The 24,363-nt window shown below is 55.4% G+C and overlaps 1 protein-coding gene across 7 annotated transcripts in view; it reads right to left on the bottom strand.

Moving 5' to 3' along the window:
- The window catches only part of Nfix (nuclear factor I X), a 94,610-nt gene that overhangs the window by 15,112 nt on the left and 55,135 nt on the right, over positions 1–24,363 (bottom strand). For 5 of the 7 annotated variants that reach the window (XM_041649548.1, XM_041649552.1, XM_041649550.1 and 2 more), the window contains exons 3-8: positions 7,633–7,695; positions 7,355–7,429; positions 6,780–6,900; positions 5,837–5,973; positions 3,190–3,312; positions 1,091–1,266 (exon numbers count right to left, since the gene is read on the bottom strand). In XM_041649548.1, the coding sequence (XP_041505482.1) occupies positions 1,091–1,266; positions 3,190–3,312; positions 5,837–5,973; positions 6,780–6,900; positions 7,355–7,429; positions 7,633–7,695 (695 nt within the window). The remainder of the gene's footprint in view (positions 1–1,090; positions 1,267–3,189; positions 3,313–5,836; positions 5,974–6,779; positions 6,901–7,354; positions 7,430–7,632; positions 7,696–24,363) is intronic. The other 2 variants (XM_041649551.1, XM_041649554.1) reach the window with 1 other exon arrangement.

Raw genomic sequence — 24,363 nt, 5'->3', positions numbered from 1 at the left:
AGAGAATGAGGACAGCAGAAGGGTGGGGATGGGGGAGCAAGTCAGAGCAAACAGGACCAGATCCAGGATGGACAGAGAGTCCAGCCCAGTCACATTCCAGAACCGGCAAACACCCGTTCTTCCCAGAGCGAGGGCCGCAGCTGCTCCTCCCGGACTGCCTCTCCCAACCTGATTTCTAAGCTCTTCGAACACCATCCTGCTGACTTCTCACAGCCAGGCTACCCACACTGATTGAGAGAGAGGCTGGGAGTCTTCATGCTGCTGGCCGCAAGGCTCTCCAGAGGTCTGGACCACCATATCCCATCTCATGACTCCTGGAGACTGAGCATGTCCCGCCAGCATCTCTGGTGTGTTATCATCCAGGCCCTGGGGCTGGCTAACAGAAAAGGAACCCACAACCCACAGGGCCCTCTGCCCCACAGCGCCATGGATCTGCAGGGCTCTGCTCTAGAGTCACAGCAGTGCGGGAGCCCTGAGGTAAGAGTCCTGGCGCAGGATCTTCACACAGGCCTCACGTGGCGCCCACTGAGAGTGGGAGATAGATTTGACGCCCATGACTAGGAAGGAGAAAGTAGTCCTGGCATCAGTTAGGTGGAGGCCAGGCAGGGATAGCTCCCAGAGTCCGGGGCAGTCTCTCGCCACAGAGGAGAAACAGCCCAAACGTCAACAGTAATGAGCCAGACAAACTCAAGTCCACAATCTGTCAAATCCCTGACCCCATAGATTTTAGAAAGGTAGGGGTCCAAGGCCTAGATTGAATGGACCAATTATAGGCTCATTCCTGCTGGGAACCAAGGGTCAATAGAAAGGGCGAGGAGCCCCTAAAGGGAGGGTTGGGCGGCTACCCACCTCTCCAGTCCCTATCAGACAGACCCTAAGACAATACTCAGACCCAGGCCCCAAGCCCACTAAAATTGCTCACAAGGTAGAGTCTATGGGCTCTTTGCTACTCCAGCTCCATGTATGCTCCTGACTTTTGTCCCTCTTCTCATGAGCCCTTAGACAGACAGACAGAAAGACAATCGGACAAACGGACGACGGACGGACACAGATATGATGCTATGAGGCCTCCAGTGCCCTCTGGACTCACCTGTCCAGTGGCCTGACCCGAGCCGTCAGAGCACACAAACTGCACAAACTCCTTCAGCGAGTCCTGCCCATGGTGGTGGTGGTAGCGGATGGTTGGGTGTGTAAAATACGGGCTCGACTGCTGGATGATGGACGTGGAGGGGAAGTGCAGGGCTGATGCTGTGGCCCGGGGGCTCCCTGTGTGCACAGAGGCAGGAGAGAGGAAAGGTTGTAAGGTAGCCACATGGGAAAGAAAGATGGGGTGGCGGACGGATTGAGGGTCCCGAGGCAGAATGGGGCAGAAGCACTGTGTCCGGCACAAAAATCCTCAGTCATCTAAATAAAAAAGAAACACTTAAATGCAATAAATAAATAAAAAAAAAAGCCCTGGCAGACTACTACCTGAGGGAGGGCCAGCTGCTTGCTTCTATAAATAATGCCTGACTGGAGCTGGGGGGTGGTGGTAGTTGAGGCAGGTAGGTAGCGTGCCACAAGTGCAGGGTTGGGTGTTATCAGCTTAAAACTGCCTGGAAGTTGGGAAGTTGTTTCTCTGGTTTGTTTGTGTTTGTTTGTTGAGGTGGGGTTTCTTGTAGCTGGACTTGATGACCTTGAGCTTCTGACCCGGCCTGTGTGTGTCTGGCTCCCTTTTATTCTCTCTTGCTTTGGTTGCTCAGTTTTCTTTTGTTTCAGTCCTGAGCACAGAGCCCAGGGGTCCACGTTAGTCAAGCTCTCTGCCATATTTTCTGCTTAGACAGAGTCACACAGCCTCCAATCCTTAATCCTCCTGCCTCAGCCTCCTGTGTGCTGGGATTTCAGGTGTTGGCCTTATCCTATGTTTTGCAACTGCTTCCGTGTTTTTTTTTTTGTTTTGTTTTGTTTTGTTTTTTTTTTAGGAATAATGCATTAATATATTACTTATCTTGAGGACTGAGTTTTTAGCATCCTTGACATTTTTTTTCTTGCATCCTTGGCAGACAGCTCATTTGCCCTGCCCTAGATGTGAGCCCGCCTGAAGGGCAGAGAGCAGGATACCATGGCTCCAGAGATTCCACACGGACAGGCCCTGCCTGTGCAGGCTGGGCACCTAGCACATAGACAACTCCGCAAGGGTAAGTGGGATCCGCAGGCCTCCTGCACGTGTTGGCCCCAACGCTGTGCTGTGCGCTCACAGTTCCCACCCCTGCGCAGGCCTCCTCGCTTCCCCGCGTTCTCCCCCTCCCGTCTGTTTCCAATCAGCTCAGTCTTGCTCTCGGTTTCATTAGGGGGCTGAGGAAACTTGGCTTCTCGCTGGAGTTCATAAAAATGGAGTGGAGCCTGCCTCCCTCCTGCTGCCGGCACAAGGCCTGGGCTCCCTGCCCCCATCTCGTGGCCACCACACCCTGCCCCAGTGCTGGCTGCCTCTGGGCTCTAAGCCAGGAGGCCCCAAGGAGGAAGCTGGGAGGTAAACCTCCCTGTTGTGTCCTATAGGAGAGAAGAGAGGAATGGCGGACCAAGGCCGTGTGCAAACAAAAGCCAGGCCTTTGCTGCCAGATGGGTGCTGAGGGAGCAGAGTAGCAAGCAGGGCACAGCCAGGTTCTCTGGAGGAGTGTTCCCGCCTGGCCCCACCCTTGGGAAGATTCAGCATCTTCTCAGGGCCTGACGAGATGTACCCTCAAAGCAACAAGACAGTCCTTTCCATGGCCCATCCCTTTTGCTTCTGGGGAAGGTAGGGAAGCCCAGAGTAGGTGCCAGTTTGCCCTAGGACAGACACCAGGAGCCTGGACTGCTGAGCGTGCTCTTTCTAAGCCGCAGAGGAGCAATTTGGCTCAACTACTTGCTGGTAGGGGAGGTGGAGGCTGCATGCAGCTCCCAGTGAGCATGTGCAAAACATGCACCCGACACAGACTTACACAGCCAGAGTTAGCGTGTGCGAGGAAATCTAGGAACCAACCGAGCAGGCAAACCTGGTTCTCAGAAGTACATGGCCGGTCACAGGCCACCCCACTGCTATGCCATGACTCCGCTCAGGGAGCCCAGATCTGTCGCTTAGAGTGAGCCCTGGCCCCTACTGTACCTGGCCAGCTGCCCCTTGCTGTGACTGCCTCCCGCAGTGTCCCCTGAAGCCCCGCCTCCATCTCTCACCTGGTCTGACTCCAGCAAGCACAGGCAGCGGGTGGTGGGTGAAAGCCATGCGTGGGGAACTGCCCTGAGAGGAGAGGGCGCTGCAGAAGTCCAGCTTTCCTGACTTCTTTAGAGAAGCAGGGCCTACGGGGAGGAAGCAGCAACACGCAGGTTTAGCTGGCTGGGGTGGGAAGCCAGCAAAGCAGCCCGCTCCTTCTCTCCCCAGCAGCCCTTCCTCCACCTCGGGCCCTGCTCTGCTCCTTCTGTGGCCTGACCTCAGGGGTGCGATCTGGCTATGGTTGCTTCTGAAACAGGAAAACGAGGCCCCTGGTGACACGGAGGCATATGCTGGGCAAGCGTGGCAAGGAAGGCATCCTGCTCCCTGGCAGCTGGTACAGGAGTACAGTGGGTGCAAGGCCAGCATCTAGCAAGGTATGCATGAGGAGCCCACAGGAGCTAGGTGGTGAGCCAGGGGTGGTAGACAATGAAGGGGACCAGAGGGACAAGGGTGGGACCTGGGACAAGGTGACCGAGTCCTAGTATACTCTAGCCTGAAGAGGAAGAGAAGGGAAAAGGAAAGCAGAGTTAGAGGCTCCAGAGGGTGCAACATCCACCATGAGAACAAAGACAGGGGCCGGAGAGCTGGGAGGATCCTGAGAACGAGTCGGAGGTCAAGAACTGCCCAGGCTCAGAGAGTGGGGTTCTTCTCTGCCCTGGTGCCAAAGGCAAAGATGGCATCCAGCCAGAGACAGGGGCACAAAAAAAAAAGACCCTGTTTGGGCTCTGCCTCTAAAGAGTCAGAGACTGCAAGCCAGTGCCATCCCTGTCCAGTATGTATAGCATCCAAGTAACAGGTTGGCAAGCAGGGTTCCCAGGGGCACATTCTTTTGGTATCTCTCTGTCCTGGGTTGAGCTTTGACGCCATGTCCAGGCTGACCAGGCAAGGTGGAGGTGAGGCAGATCTTGAGCTGCCGTCTTTGAGGGAAAAATCTCGTAAGTTGTGATGGGAATGTGGAGCTGCAGAGCAGAAAACCAGAGTTTCAACCACGGTGGGGTGGGGGCGAGCTCCCAGCGACCAGCAGAGGTGTTATCTGGCAGCAGCTGTGTGCCACCTGATAGCTGGCATGGTGAGGAGGGGGGAGTGCCCCACCAGCTGTGCACAGCTGTCCCTGCTGCTGCACAGCGCCTACCCAGCTGTTCCCATCCTGCAGCTGGGCTGCTTAATTGGCGATTTGTCGCAGCCCAGGGAAACAACGACAAGTTGGGGGGTGAGGGATCCTGGGGGCGCAGTGCACAACAGGGCTGCCAGAAGCAACAGAAATGGCAGGCAGTACAGCAGACAGAGAGCAGAGGCTGCAGAAGCCTGGCGAGGAGGGTCCTGAGAACGCGGACAGTCACTGGCAATCAGCAGGTCATCAAGATACCCTAGCAGCAATCCCTGTAGATGTCACCTGCCCAAGGCCAGGCGTGGCTGGGGTCTGAGATATGGCAGTCTCCAGTTTCCCAACTCCCTCTTTATCAGTGGGGAACCTCCAGAGAATCCCCTGGGGGGGGGTCACAATGACCCAGGCCCTGGCTGTCACGGGGAGGCGGGGACCTCCAGGTCATGCTGGGGTGCCTTTCCACGAAGCTCTAGAGAGGATCAAGTCCATTCCCTCAGCCCAAGCCCAGGAGGTAAGCTTTGCTGTCTTTGCATGGGAACCAGAGTCAATGCCAGGGTCTGCCCTGGCTCCCTCAGCCGGGTCTCTCTCTGCCAGGCAGGTTGCCATCAGATCAGACCCTGGTTCAAACAATGAAACCCAGTCCTTAGCCCTATCCAGAGTGTCCCCAGCTCCACTTAGAGCAGGCAAGTCCTCTGCACACTGCGCAAAAGCAGGTCCCAAGGCCTCAAGGACACTCTCTGGGCTTCTAGGCTGCCCACACTAGCAACCTGCATTGGAGCAGCCCATGGCTGGACTCAACAGGAAGTCAACGCAGTGAGGACTGGGAAGGTCTGGGCTGCTTCCTTTGGAATCTCTGCTCTCTGCTAGCTTCCTGAGACAGCTCTGCCCTTTCACTCTCAATTCTGAGTGTCTTTGTAAAGCTGGGCCCCAAGGCAGGGCTAGCCACCTCAAATCTGTCTTCCCGAGGGCATCTGGCAATGTCTGGGGACATTTATAGTTGTCCAAATAGGGTGGCCGGATGCGGTGATGCAGCCTGCAATCCCAACACCCTGGAGGTGGGGACGGGGCAGTCAGCATTTGAAGCCAGCCTGGCTATCACACAGCTAGGCCCTGTGTGATACAACCCATTGAAGAAGGGGTAGATGCTGGTTGCTGGCATCTAGTGGTGGAGTCGGGAAGGCTGCTGAGCACCTGATACCAGGGCAGCCCATGCCTCAGAGAGCCAGAAGCCTCAAATACAACCCTGGGCCCAGGTGGGGAACCACAAGGCTGGCCAGGTCTCTAGAGGCAAGGGGTCTATGAAAAAGAGACCGTGCCTTAAATAAATGGCACTATAGACTTGATAACCCTCTGCTCTGCCCACTATGCCTACAAGCTAGCTCTCACCCCACTCCCCTCCTTCGGCATGGCCTACCACCCTCAGGACTGAGAGTCTGTAAGTGCCACCTGACAAAAGAGAGCCTACGGAAGCCCAGGCTGCTATGTCGCGACGATCACTGCCATACCTGCATCCACGTCATTGGGCCATCCACTAGACTGGCTGCTGCCAGCTGCTGGGGAGCGCCCTGTCCCAGGATAGAACACATCATCAACCGGACTCTCCATCTCGCTGTCATCGATGGACTTGGGGCGTTTGGTGGTGCTGAGAAGGAAGAGAGCCAAGTGGGCCAAAGTCCAAGGAGAGTCCAAGCAGACACCAGGGACGAGGCTCAGGTTCTGTATGCTGGGGAGTGGCAGCCCACAGAAGCACTCCAGTTCCTGGGGTAGAACACCTTCAGATCTGCTCTCCCTCGGGTTACTAGAGGGCCCACCAGAGAACAGGCAAAACCGTCATCTGCCTTCTATGCCCCAGCCCAGCCACTGTTTCCTATCAGCTGTGCCATGAACCTTAGTCACAAGAGTATTGTAGGCCAACCGTGGGAGCCCACATCTGTAACCCTAGCAATCAGAAGGGTTTGCAAAACTCAGGAGATTTGCAGTCAATTCCAGACCAGCTCAGTGAACTTGTCTCAAAAAAATCAAAAATAAATAAATAGTAGAAAATATTCTAATGCAAGATTAAAAACAAACAAACAGCAAACACTTGAGAGATGGGTCAGCATTAAGAGTGGTCCCCACTCCCCTAAAAGGGTCCAAAAGACTTCTAGTCTCTAAAGTCCTTGGTGGGGATCATCCTGACAACTTGTCCCAGTCTGACTGAGAGGGAGGTTGCCTGGAGTCTCCTCCCACCAGCTTTGTCTGGGCTCAAATGCCATCTCTACAAGACAGGCCTTCTCTGAGCCTCACTTCCAGGCAGAGCCATGCCTTGTTGTGGGCTATATCCCATGAAGAAGCGCTCCATGGATGGCTGAGCATGACACGTGGTGGAAGTACTCCAGTCCAGATGCAGAGCTGCTGCAGCCATAGGGAGGTGGTCAGGAAGGTGAGGAGGCCACTGTCCTGGCTTACCTGGTGGAAGGAGGGGAGGTGATGGACCGCCGTCCCAGGGTCACTTGGTTTATGTTGTAGTAACTGGGGCTCTCCAGGTCTGCCAGTGAGAAGTTGGGCCCTGATGCGGTTGCAACAGGAGCTGGGAAGACAGAGAGATTGGTGAGGCCGGAATACGGTGTTGTAGACCCTAGAGGCCAGTTAGATTGCCATGAACCATTTCCCAGAAGCCCAGGAAGACCTCACTGTAATGTCTATGCTGCTGGGAAGACCCCTTTTCCTGTGGGATTTCCTGGGTAGGCTGTAAGGGAAGCGCCACTGGTTGTGGGTCGTCCCTGCTCTCCCCCCCAGCAGAGGTTAGAGACATGATTCTCTGGACAACTGCTTCTCCCATCTCCGGGTCAAATGGGCAGAGAGTTCCTAAGATGTCACCAACATAACCCTGTGAAATCTGAAAACCCCTGTGCCCTAGTCCTGGTCCCTGGCCCTGACAGGACACGACTTATCCTAAGATGTCACCGACATAACCCTGTGAAATCTGAAAACCCCCTCAGTGCCCGAGTCCTGGTCCCTGGCCCTGACAGAACACGACTTACTCTGTGACACTCTCACCAGCTCTGTCACATTCCAGACCCCGGAAGTCACAAAGCAGTCCTGGAAACTTAAGTGCCCTGAAGAAAGAAAATGGCTGGTGAGTGGAGCTGGAGCGGGACGAAATGCCGATCCATTTCCCCCAAGTTCTTCCCTGCTTGACTCCATCCCTCAGGTGTCCCCCAAAAGGGGCAAACACCAGGGGAAGCCTCCCTCCTTGGATGACAGCCCAAGTTACTGGATAGCTGAGTGAAGGGGAAGGAGAGTGGGGCGGGGCACTGACCGTTGGGCAGTGGTTTGATGTCCGCATCTCCTTGCTGGTTTGAACTATCTGATTGTCCGGATTCTGCAGAGAAACAAGAGGGGGAAATAATCAGGAGCAAAGTTTCATACAACCACTAGCCCAGCACCCAGTCTCCAGCCTTGGACACCCATCCCAGGCAACAGACCCCTTCACTCAGGCTCCAGGGCTAGCCTTGGACACCCATCCCAGACAACAGACCTCTTCACTCAGGCTCCAGGGCTAGCCTTGGATACCCATCCCAGACAACAGACCCCTTCACCCAGGCTCCAGAACTAGCCCAGGGAAACAGGGGAGAGGGAAGACAGTGTGTACTTTACTCCCAACTTTTGGACTGGATTGGTCAGTGAGGCAGGGGGAGGGGCATCCTGGGCAGGGTATGCCATGGCATCTCTGGCCTCTGCCTACTAGATACCAATAGCACCTTAGTTGTGACGACCCAAACTACCCCCAGAAACTGTTTAGTAAGCCCGGAGGGTCAGAGTCGCCATGGGCAGGTAGCCCTGATCAAGAGTCAGAAGTCAGGAGGACACCAAGGGAAGAAGCTGGTACCGGGCACTGTCCCTAACAAGGCAGACCCTGGGGATCTCCCTCTCCCACAGGGGTATTCCCATCCCTAAGTTCACTAATGAATGCTGTTCCTGTGGGCTTGTGCCCCCTCCATCTCACCTTTATGCTTACAAAGCAATGCCTGGCAACCCGGAGGGGGAGGTGTGCCCTGCCGCCACCCATTCTGTGCCAGCCTGTCTGGGTTGTCTCATGCCCCATTGCCACAGCTGCTCAGAGGGAGCCCTGAGACAAGGGCCTATTGTGTGGAGGAAGCTCACAGAGGGCTGGGGGCAGGGTGGAGTGTGTGTGTGAATATTTTGCAGAGCTTGAGAAAGCCCCCCACTCTCGCCCCCCAGGTCCTCCAAAGCTTTGTCTGTGCCAGGGGCAAGATGGGGACCTCCAGAATGCCTGCCTGGGCATGACAGCTGGTGAGAGGGTGGGGGTGCTGGGGTAGGTTGTAGGGCACTTGGTGAAGACTCAGCTATTCATAAAGACCATAGAGGTGGCATCTGACACTGGGCTCTGGTTCTGGCCATGGCTTTGCTGGGCTCCTTGCAGTGGTCCAGCCACCCCAAATCCACCCACAGCTCCATGTGCATCTTGCTGTCTCCCAGGAAGATTTGATGGGCCCTGCTCATCTGTGGCTGGGAGCATTGCCAGGCTCCTGGCTACTTCATGGCATGATGGGTAGAAGGCTATCATATTTTGGGGTCTGCTATCCTTTTCTTTCATCTCGTTCAATTTTTTCCTCTCTCTCATCAGTACTGGGGACTGAATTTAGGGCTTCATGCACACACGGCCCGAGCTCTGCCACTAAGTTATAGCATCAGCCCTTCAATATTTTCATAATTCCAAAAGTAATAGTACATCTTGCTATGAATGAAGAGAGTGGAGGTTACTAGGAAGGCGCCCACAAACCTCCCTCTCCAGTTTGAGGTGTTCCTCCTCCATGTCTTGGTGGATCACCTCTTTGTTCGGCATTCTCTGCTATGGAGGGGGCCTAGGGCCTTCTCCTCCAATCACAGACTGCATCTTGGGATCTCATTGTACCCTGGCATCATACAGTGTGGATTTTCTTCTTGCTCTCTGGATCTCTGGGTTTGATTCGAGTCCAAGCAGAAGCCAAGGGGTCTAGGTGGCAGGTGACCTATGCTAGGGCCTGCCTTTCTGAAACCCACCTTGAAGCTGCCTCAAGGTGCAGCTAAGGAAGGGCACGGCCTCAAGACTGGCATGCAGAGTCCATCAAAGGAGTGTGACACATGCTCTGTAGACTGCATGGATCCCGCCCATCCTGGGACCCACACAGCCCAAAAGACCTCCAGACCTGGGTCAGTTGGAGGGGGCTTAGAGTCCACCCCCTAGGAGTGCAACGGGCCCACTGCAAAAGGCCAAGGAAAAAGGGAGAGCTGCGTGCCTGTGAGTGTGCGCATGGGTGTGTACATACCCAGCCAAGGGACAGAAAGAGCAGAGAACGTGACAGAGAGATGGAGGTGCGCCAGTGACTCAGGCAGAGACAAACGGGGCTCCAGGAGAGTGTGACAGACAGGAAATCCTCTTAAACCAGGACACTTCCCCGAAGGGTGCTGCTGTTATTACTATTAGTTCATATTAAAGGAGCAGGCAGGAGAGGCTGGGGAGGACGAGGCCGGCTGCCACGCGCCACCAGGCGTGGCTCTGGGCGCTGCTGGCAGCCATTTTAGACCTTGGCAGCCATCTTATGGCTGGCGGCCCTAGCCAGCATTGCCACAATGCCGCCACCACCAGCCCCCAACACACTCAGCTCAGCTCCAGGACAAAAGGCAGAAACACTGGGAAGTCTGGACCTAGGCTCACAGGCAGAGGAGCCAGATCTACGATGAGGGCAGCTGCAGCCAGGGTCTTGCAGGTCTGTACTAACCTCAGCTTTTATGATCCCTGCCTGTGCCATGAAAGGGCAGGGAGGATAACACTGGCACTCTGGCAACGCCACAGCTTTGCTGAAAGGCAGCAGACGCCCTGACTACCATGTCTAGGCCCGAGGACCTAATGGTTCAGCGAGAATGGACCCCTGCCCAACACGGCTAAGGGTATCTCGGAAGTAAGGGAGATTAATTCCCTGTCAGCTCAGAGCACATCCTGAGTAGACACGAGATGGGGTTGGCAGTGAATCAGACAGGTCACTGGGTCCTCAGTGGTCAGGCTCTGGGGCCAGCCAAAGGACATCTTGCCATCCAGAGATGGGAGCCAGAGGCCAGCTTTTCCATGTGGCGGCTCTCTGGACTGCCTTGAAACAAGGCCTGTGCCTGTTTTGGATACCCCTAGGGACTGGCAGCTGGGCCCGGGGCAGTATGCCACGAAGTGTCTAGGCACCTTGACCCGTCTTCTGCCTGGGACTCTTGGGGGAGGTTATAACCTGGGATTCAGTACTGAGAGGAGGAAAGCCCCTTTGCAACAGCCCGTCCCCTGGCCCCGCCTCATAGCTGCTTGGCTTTTATCTGGCAGAATGGGGCTTATCAGAGCCACCAGCTGAACAAACACACAAATCCACGGTTAGTGAGAAAAAATACTCAGCCTGAACTCTTTATCTCCTGTTCACAGGCCTTGCACACTGCCCACTGCCAAAAGCACAAGAGGGGACCTGAGGCTGTGCAGTGGGGGCCGAGTTCTCTGCTCTAGAGACGGAGGGTGGCCTTCCCGACTCTGGCCTTGCCTCGTCTGCCTCTTCGCCTCAGCCACCTCCCTTCCTCCCTCGTTGTCCCGGGCCCACTGCCACTCTTCTCTAGGAGCTCCTGCCAGTGGGTAGACATTAGTGAGCTCCTGCCCACACAGAACCCCCTCCAGTGTCTGCTTTCTCGCTGGGGACAATGGGCCAGCTGGTGGCCTGTGGAACAGCAGAGGGACAGAGATGATACTGGCTCACACAAGACAGGCAGGTGCTGCTTCAGCTCCTATCCCATCCTGCCTGGTCCACACTGGACGCTGTGGCCATGTCCCCTGGGGGCTTTTCTTGCTTCAGCCTCTTCAACCTGGCTGCCATGGAAGCGAGGGCTACAGCTCTGGTCTCAGTGTCAGGGCAGTCAGGCCCAGGCTGAGAAAAGAAAAAAAAGCTCCTCCCTGCACCCACTTTACAGAGCCTGGGGCTCCTGCCACTTCCTTCAGAAAAGGAACCAGGACAAAGCCTTCACCACCTACCCTGGACCCAACCCAAGACAATTCAATGGTCTTCTAAGTCCTGGAGCTGAAGAACAATACTTTGCTCTGGGCTCTAACGTGTCTCCCACTCTGCCCTCAGAATGCAAATACCTGAAAACCAAGCCCTGCCCATGTTTGACGGATGCCCTGGATGGGCAGGTAGTTTGTGCCAGGTTTGGAGAGAGCTCACAGTTCATTCTGAGTCCTGCTGGGTGGTTATGGATCAGGCCACTGGTGACACGCGGTGCACAGTTCTTGTCTCTAAGGCTGCTCATACAAGCTGCATCTCTGAGGCAGAGACCACTCCTGCTAGCGGTCCTGGCTACTCTGCAGGGTTTCTGGAAGGGAGGCAGGGCTGTGAAGGAGCAGGTAAGGTGACAAGTTTGGATTAACTGGGCATGAACCCAAGAGGGTTTCTCAGATGGGCCTCGGCAGCAAATTCTTACCTGCTGACCACAGGTCATCCTGTCCCCTGCTGTAATAGCTCAGAGACCTCCATGTAACCGACAGTGGCCAGGATGGGCCCCTCCTTTCCCACATGCTCCTTAATGTCTCTTGGGATAGACAAAAAGCTGCCCATAAAGCTGCCCTTCTCATGGCACCTTAGCTCCACCCTCTCAGCCCCTGAGCCTTAACTGTGATTTTGGCTTTCTTTCTTTCTTTCTTTCTTTCTTTCTTTCATTCGTTCCCCACTCCCCATCATTCTCTCTCTCTGGCCCTGTACTTCTTTGTAATTCCCTTTCTTCCTCACTTCTGTCTGCTTGCACACACGTGCATGTATGTGTCTGAGAAGACTGTCTCTTAAGCAGAATTCTTGAGGGCAGGCTCTCATAGTCAGAACCCAGCATTGCCCAAAACCCTGATGTATATGTGTGTGTATATATATATCCCCTTCCACAGACAAGAATGTATTTATGGCTCCTAGCAAGTGAGGGAGGAATTCCTGCTCACTATAGCCAACACTCCATGGCTCCCACGCGAAACAAGCTCATTCTGCAAGGGGGCAGCTGCGTGTAGCTCGCTGGCCAGCTGCCTCCATGGACTTCACCCAACATATTCTTTAGGGGCCAGGAGGGGTGCACAGACCGGCCTCAGCTCTACTCCAAGAGTATACCTAGGTATGTGGATACACTCAAATGAGCACACTTGCTATACCCCCAGTCACGCATGTCACCTGCAGATGCCACCAGCCCCTTCTTATTGTCAAGAAAAGGTGGAATAAGATGGAACGCCCAGAGTCACAGAAAGGAACACCTCGACTATGCAAACCGTTGGTCCAGAAGCAGGCAGGGGTATGATTCCAGATCCTATTCCTGCCCTCCCCAGTACTGCATCTCATCTGCCTGCCTCTCCCCCCTCCTCTGTGATTCCGGAGTGTCCAGGACACAGGAAACCCAATCTCAAGGAGAGCCAGAGGCCCAGCCTGCAGCAATCAGGGCTGCAGAATGTGGCTATTGTGCCTCCTGAAACCCAAGTCAGAGAATCTGAGACACCCTGAGGAGGGGGCCGCAATAGATGGGGGCTGGGGAAAGGGTCACAAAGGGGTTCTCCCTGTCTCAGCAAACAGGACACTGGGGACCTGGACTGAGGAAGTCCTTGAGAGTGCAGGGCAGCCAGAGGGCAGAGGAAGGTGGGGCTGGGCAGACAAGGAGCTTCTCAGGTCCCCATCTCCTTTCTGATATTCCTCACCTGTCCCCAAGCTAGAATAAGCACATAACCCAGAGCTGTCCAGGGGCTGGGACTTCCCTCCTGTCACCTCTGGACTTTCAGTTTAGACGCAGGAGCCTGACCAGGAGCCACAGGCCTGGAGCTGTGTGGGTAAAGAGGACGTGTTGTGTCTCTACTAACCTTGCTATCCTCTCTTCATCACCTCAGCTCACAGACCTAAAAGGGCTCTCTGGCTTCGATCTGAGTGAGCTGCCAGGGGAATATGGGGTGCACCAGGGGGAACTAAAGACATAATCACAGCAGCATAGGTCTACCTGTAGGCTGAGGCACAGGGAAAGAGGTAGATGCCCAGATAGGTGGGCCATGGCTAGCACGGGAAAGTGACATTTTACCCTGTGCACCACCTCTCCCTACCTCGCTGGTGCCACGCTGGAGCAGAGCCGGCAGCAGGAAGAGCATTGGCACACCTTCCTTCCCAAGTCATGGCCAGGCTCTAAGAGCCTCAAGTCCTCGATGGGGAGAAGGCTGTCTCCTGCAGCTCTTGATTACACCCCCCGCCCAAGTTATGAAAATCCTACCAGAAACCCTCCGGGCATCAAGACTTCCCACCTTCACATAAGGAGAATGGTGTTCTTAAACTCATGAGTTCTAGAAGACAAGAGTGAGATTTTTGCCGGGCGGTGGTGGCGCACGCCTTTAATCCCAGCACTCGGGAGGCAGAGGCAGGCGGATCTCTGTGAGTTCGAGGCCAGCCTGGTCTACAAGAGCTAGTTCCAGGACAGGAACCAAAAGCTACGGAGAAACCCTGTCTCGAAAAATCAAAAAAAAAAAAAAAAAAAAGAGTGAGATTTTTATCTCCCTCTACCTCCATGACCGTCTGGCCTTCCAGGGAAGTCTTCTTCTGGCATGGGCTGCCAGATGTGCCCTGCCAGGTGTCTGCCCACTGCCAGGAGGCCTAGTGAGAACTGGAGATGGGCACTGAGCAGTGCGACAAGTGAGACGAACTGGCAATGGCACTGGGTGCTCAGGGACAACAGGCTGAGGCCAGCAGAGGAGAGGAAGGACACAAACAGAAGCGCCCAGTCCTCACTGGGCTCTCGCAAAGGCACCCAAGCCTTAGCAAAACTGGAAACACGGGTAGGCCTACGTGTAGACCCAGCAGCTCAGAGACCAGGCATGAACAAGCAGACCCAGGGTTTGCTAGGCAGCTATAGTGGTTGGAGGTCTCGGAGGCTCCACAGGCAGGGAACTCCACCAGAACAAAATTCCCATCAGAGGTAGCAGGTAGGCGACAGTACAGACACTCCCGAAAGAGCAGGTAAGATGCTCAGATGAGGAGAGGCAGGGCCACCTGGCCCAGGCTTGCCTCCCCTTCCCGAGTCCGAAGCTGCCGAGGAAGGAAGAAGGAACTGCTGGTCTGGACTGCAAGAGAACTGTGTGGTACTCTACAGATCTGGAGGGCCTGGCTTTATCCTAGCACAAGGGAGACAAAGGGGACATCTATGCAAAGGGAGGCAGAAGGCAGGCAGGCGGCAACGACACGGACAGATCCGTGTTCCAGAACCTCCCAGTCCAGTGGCCTTGGCAGAGTTCACAGTGGCTCCTTGGCTGTAAGTAAAGGTGACACCTGCCCACTGGGTTCCTGGATGAGGAGCAGTGGGAAACATGGACAAGGGCCCCTGGCCCAAAGCCTGGCTCTGAGCCTAGCTCTCTAAACACTGGCTAGCCGTAAGTCTGGTTGTCATTTTTCTTCATCTCCACTTACAGAAATGCTACCCCCACTAGGCTCTGCTCAGATGCCACTTCAGCTCACTGGTGACATACTAAGTACGTCTGAGACTGTAGTTTTTGGCCCCAGAGGCCCCAGCAGTGAGCAGCAGAGCCTGGCTCGTTACCGTCTGTAGATAGCAGCAGAGGGTGCTGCTAAAAGACAGACCCAGACGGAACCTTGATATAGGTATGTCCTCCCAACAGTGGTCATTAGTAAGTGACCTGAGGCTGCTCACCACATGGGGAGAGACAGGGAAAGAGACCAGGACATGGCCAAGGCCAACAGAGAAGCAGGATGACAGTATTCGTCCCTGGATGCTGAGGCCCCAGCCCCTACGACCTGCTTTGCACTTTCCTGCTCCACCCTGAAGTTAGGAGAACTGAACACACCACAAGCAGAGGCCTAGCCCTGGGGCAGCAGGCACACTTCTTGTTGCCCATGGCCCTGCCTTGTTTTTAGACAACCCACTCCTGGTGGTGTCGGCTGGTGCCACAGTTTGCCAGCAGCTGCATCTAGCATTTCCAAGGGCTTGGATCCAGGGATCATGTGACAGTGGGGTCCAGACAAGTGGTCCCTAGCCTAAGAACCTGTCCCTCCTCAAGGTGACGGGTAGAAACTGACAGTGGAGAATGCCTCCAATGCACCGTGGCCAGGAAGAGTCAGTGGTGGTGGTGGGAGTGTGTGCCCACCCCAGTCCGGGGCCTGTAAAGCTGAGCCCCACCCCACGCCCTCTCTCTATTTCTAGCATTGCCCTTTCTGGACCTTTGAGTTGCCCAGGCCAGGCTAGGCCAGCCAGATATCCACCCCCATCCCCAGCTGCTTTGGTAGCTATTAATAGTGTTTCCCCTTCCCAGGGCTGGGCAACACCCTGCACCCCTAACCCAGCCAAACACATTTGCCCTTGGTCTAATTCTTCACTAAGGAAAGGAATACTCAGTTCCTAATGCCAGCCTTCGCATGAGAGGGGCCACAGAGGCTCTGAGGGTCACAGAGGTGACTGCTTCAGACCAGGGGGAGCTTCAAGGGAGTGGGAAGTGATAAACCCTAATCCAGGAACTTAGAGGGACTGACAGAGAGGGAAGAGCTAGGGAAGAGAATCAGGGTCAGGCCAAGCAGCTTGGAGATAGAGGCCTGTGCAAAAGAGCCAGAGATGGCCATAGGGGGCAGGTGGAGGGGGGCAGGGAAAGGAGGAAGCAGAGGCAGAGTGCTGGTTTAGGGGAGAAATAACATTGAAAGAGTGAGCTGCTTCTCACTGCCAGCATCTATCTAGAGAGCATGCAGCAGAGGGTAAGCTGGGAAACCATAGACCAGGAGCCTCCATACCCACCCCCAAGATTTCTGTGGAAGCAGGGATGAAGAGAATGTAAAACAACAACAACAAAAAAAAAAAAACTACACACGTGAGTCCTCTCAGCCTGTTGCAGAGACGGCAAAGTCTCAGCTTCTTCACCTTAGGGCAGAGATGGAAGACCGGGCACGAGCCCCTGCACCTCTCTAGCCCTGTTTCCCTGCTGTCCACTGCCCTGCCTCCTGTAGACAACTCGTCCAAGAACGCTGGGGGCTTAGCAGGAAAAACCAAGCAGAACCCACCTACCTCAACCCAACACAGGGGGTCAGCTGGGCTGACTCACCTGCCTCGGCCTCTACAGAACAGTGCCCTGGCTGTGGGTAGGTAACTCTGGCTGGTGGACGAGAGGATGTCCCAGCAGCCCTATCTGCAAACCCTATCCACTGGACAGCCTCCAGAGGGGTCATTGCTGAGAGAATGGGAAGTGGAAGGAGGCTCCAGGATGACACAGGTCTCCCAGGAGCCCAGCTGACAGCCTGCTTGGGCTGGGAGCGACCCTGAACCTTCAGTTCCATGAGGGTGAGGCTCTCAGCTTTGCTTCACCTCCACCACCTCTTACAGGCAGTTAGCGCTGTAAGAGCCCCTTCTGGATCTTTCTTGACGCCCCAGGGAACAGAAGCACCCTGCTGAAGACAGACCATCTTCCTACTCTGTAAACCCCAGCTGAGTCTCAAAGGACAGGAGGACTCCAGGGCTCCTAGAAAATGGCAGAGAACACTGTCCCTGGCCTGTTCCTTTTCCACTTGGGAAGCATCCAGAGCCATTCGGACAAGACACGAAGGACCTGGGATCTTGATTCCAATTTGTGCGTGTGTGCGTGTGTGTAAGCTTGTGTGCTTTCTTTTATTTTTTTAAACTTTATGTGTGTGTTGTCTGTGTGTATGTCTGTATGAGGACGTCGAACCTCCTGAAGCTGATTTACGGTTGTGAGTGGCCATGTGGGTGCCAGGAACTGAACCTGGATCCTCTGGAAGAGCAGCCAGTGCTCTTCACTGATGAACCATCTCTCCAGCCCCAACTCCAACTGTTGTTTGTTTATTTGATTGGTTTTGGTTTTGTGAAACAGGGTTTCTCTGTGTATGTAGCCCTGGCTATCCTGGAACTCACTCTGTACACCAGGCTGGCCTTCAACTCAGAGATCTGCCTGTCTCTGCCTCTGGAGTGCTGGAATTAAAGGTGTGTGCTACCATGCCCAGCGAACTCCAACTTTCTAATCTGGAGAGTCTAGGCAAGGCAAATGTGGCACTGGGGGCTGGAAAGGACTTGGACCTAGACTCAGAAGCCTGGGGTCCAAACCTTAGTCTTGTATTTGACCTCCTAGCTGGTCTCTTAGGCCTCTCTGTGCAGAGGAGATGCAAGCAGAAAGTATTACACACATATAATGGAACACCTGTCCACCTATCCACTTTGGCTAGCAGGTGCCAAAGGTCCTCAAGACCCTACGGGGGCTCAAGGAGCTGCGTTGCGCTCCCTAACAAGGTAGCTAGGTGGCGCAGCGAGTTAACGCTAGCTGCCCTCTGCCAGTCACGGCAGGGCAAGCCCATGGGCTGCTGGCCTGGAAGTCCTGCTGATAGACAGGGTTCACTCTGAACACGCACAGGGCCCAGGAGAAAGGGCGTGTGTACTAAGTACAGAGCTGCCTGAGGCAGCGGCTCCCATGGACTGCCCCTGCCAAGCTAATCCCAGGATATGATCAGGGCTGAGCTCCCTATGCACACCGACTAGGAACAGCTTGCAGTGGGGGATTGACTGGAGGAGGCCTATAGGGGGCGAGAAGAAGCGAAATATAAGGCAGCCAGGTGTTTGGTCACAGGGGTGTGATCCGTGGGCCCACCCCGGCCCCGTAAGCTGGGGCCTCCATTTGAGGGTTTTCAGCCATTGACCCCAAGAGTGCTCCCAATGTGCCCTGAACACCCTCACCTCTTGGTGAAGCTAACCTGCCTCTGCACTTGATAACTCTTGGAGAGGAAAATCCCTCTACCACCCACCTTACGGGAGTGGGGAAAAAAAAGCCAGATCAGGAACCTCAGACAGGGAGAGAAATGGAGAAGTCAGAAAGGGGGGGGGGAGAACAAAAACAAACAAAAACAAAACCTCCGCAGCACACTAACGTTTGCGATGGTGCGATGGCTGCAATGGCGGCAGAAGCCGGCAGGCTCACCCTCCCAGACTGCAGGCGGAGAAAGGCCCCTTTGTTCTGCGCAGAGGTTAGCCGAGGTGAGGCCCGCCCTGCAGCCCCCCTGACCCTGGGCAGTTGCAGATTGCTTCGAAGGGTCCAGCGAGGGCTGGCTTCTTCCTCCCTCCATCGGCCAGTCCTCAACCTCAGTACCTAGTAGTCAAGGGAGGCAGCCCCTACCCTCCGGGCTCAGGCAGGGCTGGGATTCCTCCGGTGGCTCTCTGGATGCCTTTACGGCCAGCTGTTAAGAGCTTGCTCAGGCTCCTTCTAAGCTGTGGATTTGGGGCAGAGCAGGGGCAGGACCCAGCGCGTGCTATGCTGGGAAATGTCTCAGGAGAGGCTGGCCCGACAGTCTTCCAGCATCATTCCTGATGAGCCTTTGAGTCACCTGATGAGTGTTCGAAGCTAGGCTCTCCTGAGGAATTCTCAGCATGGGCCTTGGCTCTGGGCTTGGATCACCCTCACTGTGGTGATCTGTCTCCATGAATAGGGGTAGGCTGAAGTGGGGGTGCACGGAAGCCAGAGGAGAGAGAACGCTCTATGGCACCCTACCCCCTGGGTTAAGGTGGGGAAGGGCTTCAGTGCCCAGCAACCCGAGCCTCCACAGGCTTAAAGCACTGGCCTTGCTTACGGGTGCCTGGAGTATCAAGAGCAAACCATTCCTACCTCCTGGGTGTTGGGGGTTAAATTTGGCAAAGACCGTTCCCCTTCTAATCAGTAGCACCTTGCAGCTCCCATGCAAGCACAGGATGAAAACCAGGAGGAGAGACTGGCTGGGACCTTTTTCCCCATGACGGTGCTCCAGCCTCAAGCTGGGAGCACCGTTTCAGGAGGCCATGGCCTTCAAGTAGCGCTAGCTGAACCTTGGGAGATAACGTGGAGAAAGCAAGCAAGCGACAAAGAGGGGATGCATGATCTTTGACACGGGAGGTGGGGGGCTGGAGGGCGTGCGTGCACAGGGAGCCTGAGTGGCTGCCTCCTGCCTCATGTAAGAAACACAATGTCCTGCCAAACCCAGCCCCTTAATTCAATTAAGCGCGCAGAACCGACTTCCCAGATTGTTCTGCGTGCCAGTGCCTGTGAACGTCCTGATGTGTGTGAATCCTGGGATCTATGAGCGTACCCATGTGTGTGTCTGTGCATGCATGCGTGTACACTTGCACACGCATTTCCTGACCCTGGGAGAAAATAAGAGGCAAAAGGAGTGGGGAAAGAAAGAGGTAGAAGAGGGGGGCTATGGGAGAGCAGGAACAAATCCCGGAAGGACAAATCTCACGCTAGGCTTAACCCTCACACCCTGGCCACTGTGACAAGCATGCTGTCTGAGGCACAGCCTGGGGGCTGTCCACGCTCTTGTAGGTCAGGCAGTATACCAGGCCTTTTCTCACTTGGTGTTAAGCCTCTTGCAAGCCCCAACCAAAATGTCTCCACAATTACAAAGGTTCCCATGGGGCAGGGCTGGCTCTGAGACCAGTCGTTCAGGGCAGCAGTCGAATCCTGTGGCTCCGTGCGTACACGGAAAGGCCTTTCTCATGTCTGCTCCTTGGGCTGCGGTCTTGGCATGTGTGTTCTTCATCAGTCTCTTTTTCCGAGCCATACTCCCCCCCAACTTGGTCACTTGGTTCCTCAAGGTTTGAGAGCCCAAAGGACAAGGCCCTGGGTGGATTCTAGCAGGTGATCTGCCTCTGAGGTTGTGGCCAAGCGAGATCCAGGCTAAACCTGCATCCTACATCACTGTAACAGGCCCCACAGGAAAGGTGGGAACAGGCCTTGGAAAGATGCTCTCCCTAGGCCCCAGAGCACAGTGAAAGCTCCCCACAACCTTTCACACTCACTATTCCTACTGAGGGGAGTCCCCCAGTCCACGGATACCTGCAGCTGTCCTGGCCTCCAGGAAAGCTACATTCCAGCAGTCCTCTCCCACTACCCCATGGAGCTTGACTTTCTTCTCAGCTCTCCAGGAGCCCTGAAAAGCCCCCTTCTGGGAGCAGAGCCAAAAAGATGGGAGAAGGATGTTTATAAACCACTAGAAGGGAAAAGGGGGGGTGGGCAGAGAGGACCCTGGCCTCCAGGTAGTGTGCACTAGGCCTCTAGGTCATGAGGCCTGGTAGTTTCCTCAGAGAACAGCATCTGGCTGGGAGTAGCCTCTGCTCCACCCAGGCTGCCACAATCGGGCCTGGCTGTGTCACACAGCAGGGTGTCTATGGGAAAAGACTAAGGTCCCCACTAAGTCCTGAAACAGCATCACAATGCACATATTCTGACCCGCAGGGCACAAGGCGCTTCTGGAGTGTTTTTGGTTCACCTTCCCTGCTGGGCCTGGATCTAGGTAGGAAGGACTTCCTCAGGAGGCCGGGCTGGGGGTGTGACATCAGCAGTCAGCCTTGTGGGAGAAAGCCTAAAGTCAGTCTCCACTCTGCTCTAGGGCTCCACACACAGCTAATGGGAGGCTGGCAGCGGCAAATTGTTGTTTACTTTTAATTAAGTAAACAATGTCGGCTTTCCGCCTCCTCCCCTGCCATCCCAGCCAGTAATTTAGGGATGACAATGGGGTTGTTTCCTTCCTCCTGCCTTCTTCCCTTGAGCACTCCTGCTAGTTCCCCGCTCCTCCACACAGCTTTTGGGATTTGTGGCTGGAGGAGGTTCCACCCAGGGGGCCATGAAGGTCCTGAACAACCTGCTACCTCCTGGGCCCAGCAAGCTGCAGGGTCCCCTCAGGGCTGCCCAGGCCTGGAGCTGTGATTCTGTTCTTTCCCACTGTGACCAGGGCAGTTTTGCTCCGGCTGCACAGATGAAACCAACCAGTTCTCTCCCTCCTCTCTAACCCCATCTTTAAAACCCCCCAAACGGGATGACCAAAAGTTGGGGTGGGGGGTGTTGCATCAGCAGAGAACAAAGCCTGAAGTCAAGAAAAGATCCCCCCCCCTTAACCCCCGAGTCTTCCTCATCACCAGTAAGGGGCCTTCTGGTCCAATCAGGAGGAGCCAGTGTCCCAAGTCAGCTGTCTATAAGCATCAGGACTGTCCTTGGAAACTCGGCTGCCCTCAGCTGCCTTTGTGGCCTTGGGTTCTGATGTCACTGTCTTGAAATTTTTAACTTTTGAACAAGAGGTCCAGCGTTTTCATCTCGCTTTGGGCCCCATAAATTCTGTAGCCAGTTCTGTTCAGAAACCAAAAAATGAGCGAGGAAAAGAGAGAAAGCAAGCAAGCTAAGCCAGCCTTTCACCCACTGCCTAGGGGTAGGGTTCTGGGCTCTGGACACACAGAGAAGCAAAGCTTTGAGAAGTCCAAATGAGGTGGCCCAGAGGATGGGACTCCACACAGGCAGAGTTGTACCGGGGCTGCTAGAGATTCCTCTCTCTGCAAGCCAAATGCCACTTGGCAGGTGGCCTTGCTTACCCCAGCCCTCCTCTCTGAGCCCTCTGCACACAGTGGGTAACCTCAGCAGACGTGCATGTCAGGGAAAGGAGAGGATCCCTTCAGCTCTTCCTCCTCCTCTACCTCCGGAGGATGGGGTGCTTGAATCCAGAATCCTGCCCCGGCGAGGGCCGAGGAGCTAAGGGTTAAGTTGCCCCAACTTAGGTGCGTGGGGCAGGGGCAGGGGCAGGGGCAGGCAGAATGAGTCGTACGCAGGCTGCTCAAACTCTTGCCAAAGGGCGGGGTCTTCTTTAGCTCAAGCTGGCTGGGGCTGGATGCAATTTCAGCCGCAGAGCAGGGCTCGCTGGCTGGAAGCAATTTTCTCATTAGGACCCCAGGTCTGCTTGCTGGTCTGTTCTCAGCCCTTACTCCCCTCCTGCGAAACCGCACCCCACAGGCCTCCCGATAGACCACTCACACGCACAGGGAACCGCACGTGGACTGAGTCAGAGAGGCGACTATGGGGTCACTCCAATGGGGCTGGGTTCAAGGAGAGCAGCGTTGGCACAAAGCCCTAGCACTGAGGCATACGCATAAACAAGGAGTCTTAACTTGGCTCAAGCATCCAAGAAGCTCAGAGAGATCGGGACCCCGGGACCAGAACGAAGTACCGCCCTCACGTGACCCTCTTGAGCGCCGCTAAGGCCAGTCACCAGCCAGTCTGGCTCAGATGGGCCTGGGGGCAAGCAGATTGGCTCTAGGAAGAGGAGCCGTTTCCCAGCCCCAGGTGCTGTAGTGTAGGGTGGTCTCACAGAGGCTGGGGGAGAGCTCAGGCAGGAGGGGCGGCACCGCTCTGCTCCTCAGACACATGTGGTTGGACTTAAAAAGCTATTAGGGAGCGAGGCGCTGGCGGGAGTACGGCTGGCCCTCACACCAGAGGTGGGGGGGGGGGCAGATGCCGAGGCAGTGAGCTCAGCACCCGCTCCCTCCCTGGCAGTGCTGGACCCAGAGGACCCCCGCCCAGCAGGAGTGTGCAGCAGGCTCTCAGGGAGGGTGAGCAGACTTTGGGCCTGGGTCTCGCTCGACACATCCTCTGTAGCACTCTAGAGATTCTAGGCCTGTCGTGGGGGCTAGCGTCTGGGGGAGGGGTGGGGAGCCTGGATAGAGCCCAGGAAGGTAGAGACAGGTCCTCAGCCCCCTTCGTTTCTCGCCCCCTTCGTTTCTCTGGAATGATAGGTGTTAGAGGCCTCCTTAAGGGAGGTAGGTGTGTGTGTGTGTGTGTGTGTGTGTGTGTGTGTGTGTGTGTGTGTTTGGTGGGGCAGCGAAGAGGAGATTATGAGAAGAGCAGGGAAGGAAAAATGGGCCCCACCCATCACGAGGCCAGAAAAAACTGATGGAAAGTTCTCTAGATCCGCCAGCTTGTAAAAAGTTCCTTTTCTTTCCAAATTATGAACATTTTTTAACAAGGGAGGAGGGGACCCAGAGCAGAGAGATCTAGGACTTCATTAGGACCGCGTGCATCTGCAGTCATATACGCGGTGACTGACGACGGATGGGTAGATCTGCCTGTATTCCAGTGTGTTCTCCTAAAGTCAGGCTACTCCCACCCCCGCCCGCCCACAGGGCCTACCCACGCAGGGTGCCCCTGCTGCTAAGGAGCAGGAGAGGTGCCAGTAGGAGAGCACCTGTACAGAACCCATCTGAGATGGGGCAGGCTAAGGACGAAGCCCCATCCCTGAGGGAAAGCAGTCCCTGGGGTGCCAGCCTCAGCAACAGAAACAGGCCTTAGAACTGCAGGGAAACATACCGCCCAAGGCTCTGGTGGCCCTACCCAGCTCCTTGGTCCACAGCCCAACCAAAGGGCAGCCAGAGTGAGGTGCTCTCAAAACTGCCTGGCCAGAGGGGGGCCTTGGTATCCCTAGTTATACTGATGGGAGTGCTTGGCTCCTAAGTAGAAACCATCCCAGCTCAGTGGGACTTGCTGAACCCTTAGGCTGGTTCCTTCCTAGGGGGTCCCCCTTCTCAGAGCGGGTGCATTCACCCATAGGGAAGATGGCAACTGTAGGAGGAGAAGGGACTTGCAGAAACCACCAGGACGGGGGGGGGGGGGGGGGGGGCGCTCAGGCTGGAGCTGGGAGGAGCCTACCACTGAGCCAGGATCCTTGCTCAGGAAACACGCAAAGAATGCAGTTGGCAGCAGGCCAGTGGGCCAGGACCACAAAGAGGCCTTTGTTTTAGGAGGTGTCCAGGGAACGGATGGACAGAACAGCAGAGGTGGGGGCAGCACCCTTTTGGGGGAGCACAAAGAGATCAGTCCTTACACTGTGCCCACAGTGCCTCTTCTGGTTCCCAGATATACACACATCACGCCCAACTTAGGGGACCGTTAGGGCCAGGCTCCCCTGTTTCTCAGCGCCTCATTTCCTTGGGCTGGTAGCTGTCTGACCTCAAAGGTGGATTGCCTACTGGCCCTGACATCATGCTGCTCCCTGTAGGGGGAGAGACAGGAGGTGGGACAGCTTCCCTCCAGCCCCTGCTCTGCAACTGCAGGGTTTCTCTGGCCCCTTCTTGGCATCTGGAAAAGTTTGGGAAATTTAAAATTTTTTGGAGAGTTTATCTATTGCTTTCTAGCCTGCCAGGGAGTCGGAGCCAGAAAGGAGGAGGAGGGAAGTGG

Source organism: Microtus oregoni, unplaced genomic scaffold (genome assembly GCF_018167655.1).
Source record: "Microtus oregoni isolate MIOR12 unplaced genomic scaffold, Mior012 000004F_ref0000308, whole genome shotgun sequence".
Lineage (NCBI taxonomy): Eukaryota > Metazoa > Chordata > Mammalia > Rodentia > Cricetidae > Microtus > Microtus oregoni.
Note: the sequence above shows the minus strand (reverse complement) of the source record. Positions and strands in the feature narration are given on the sequence as shown.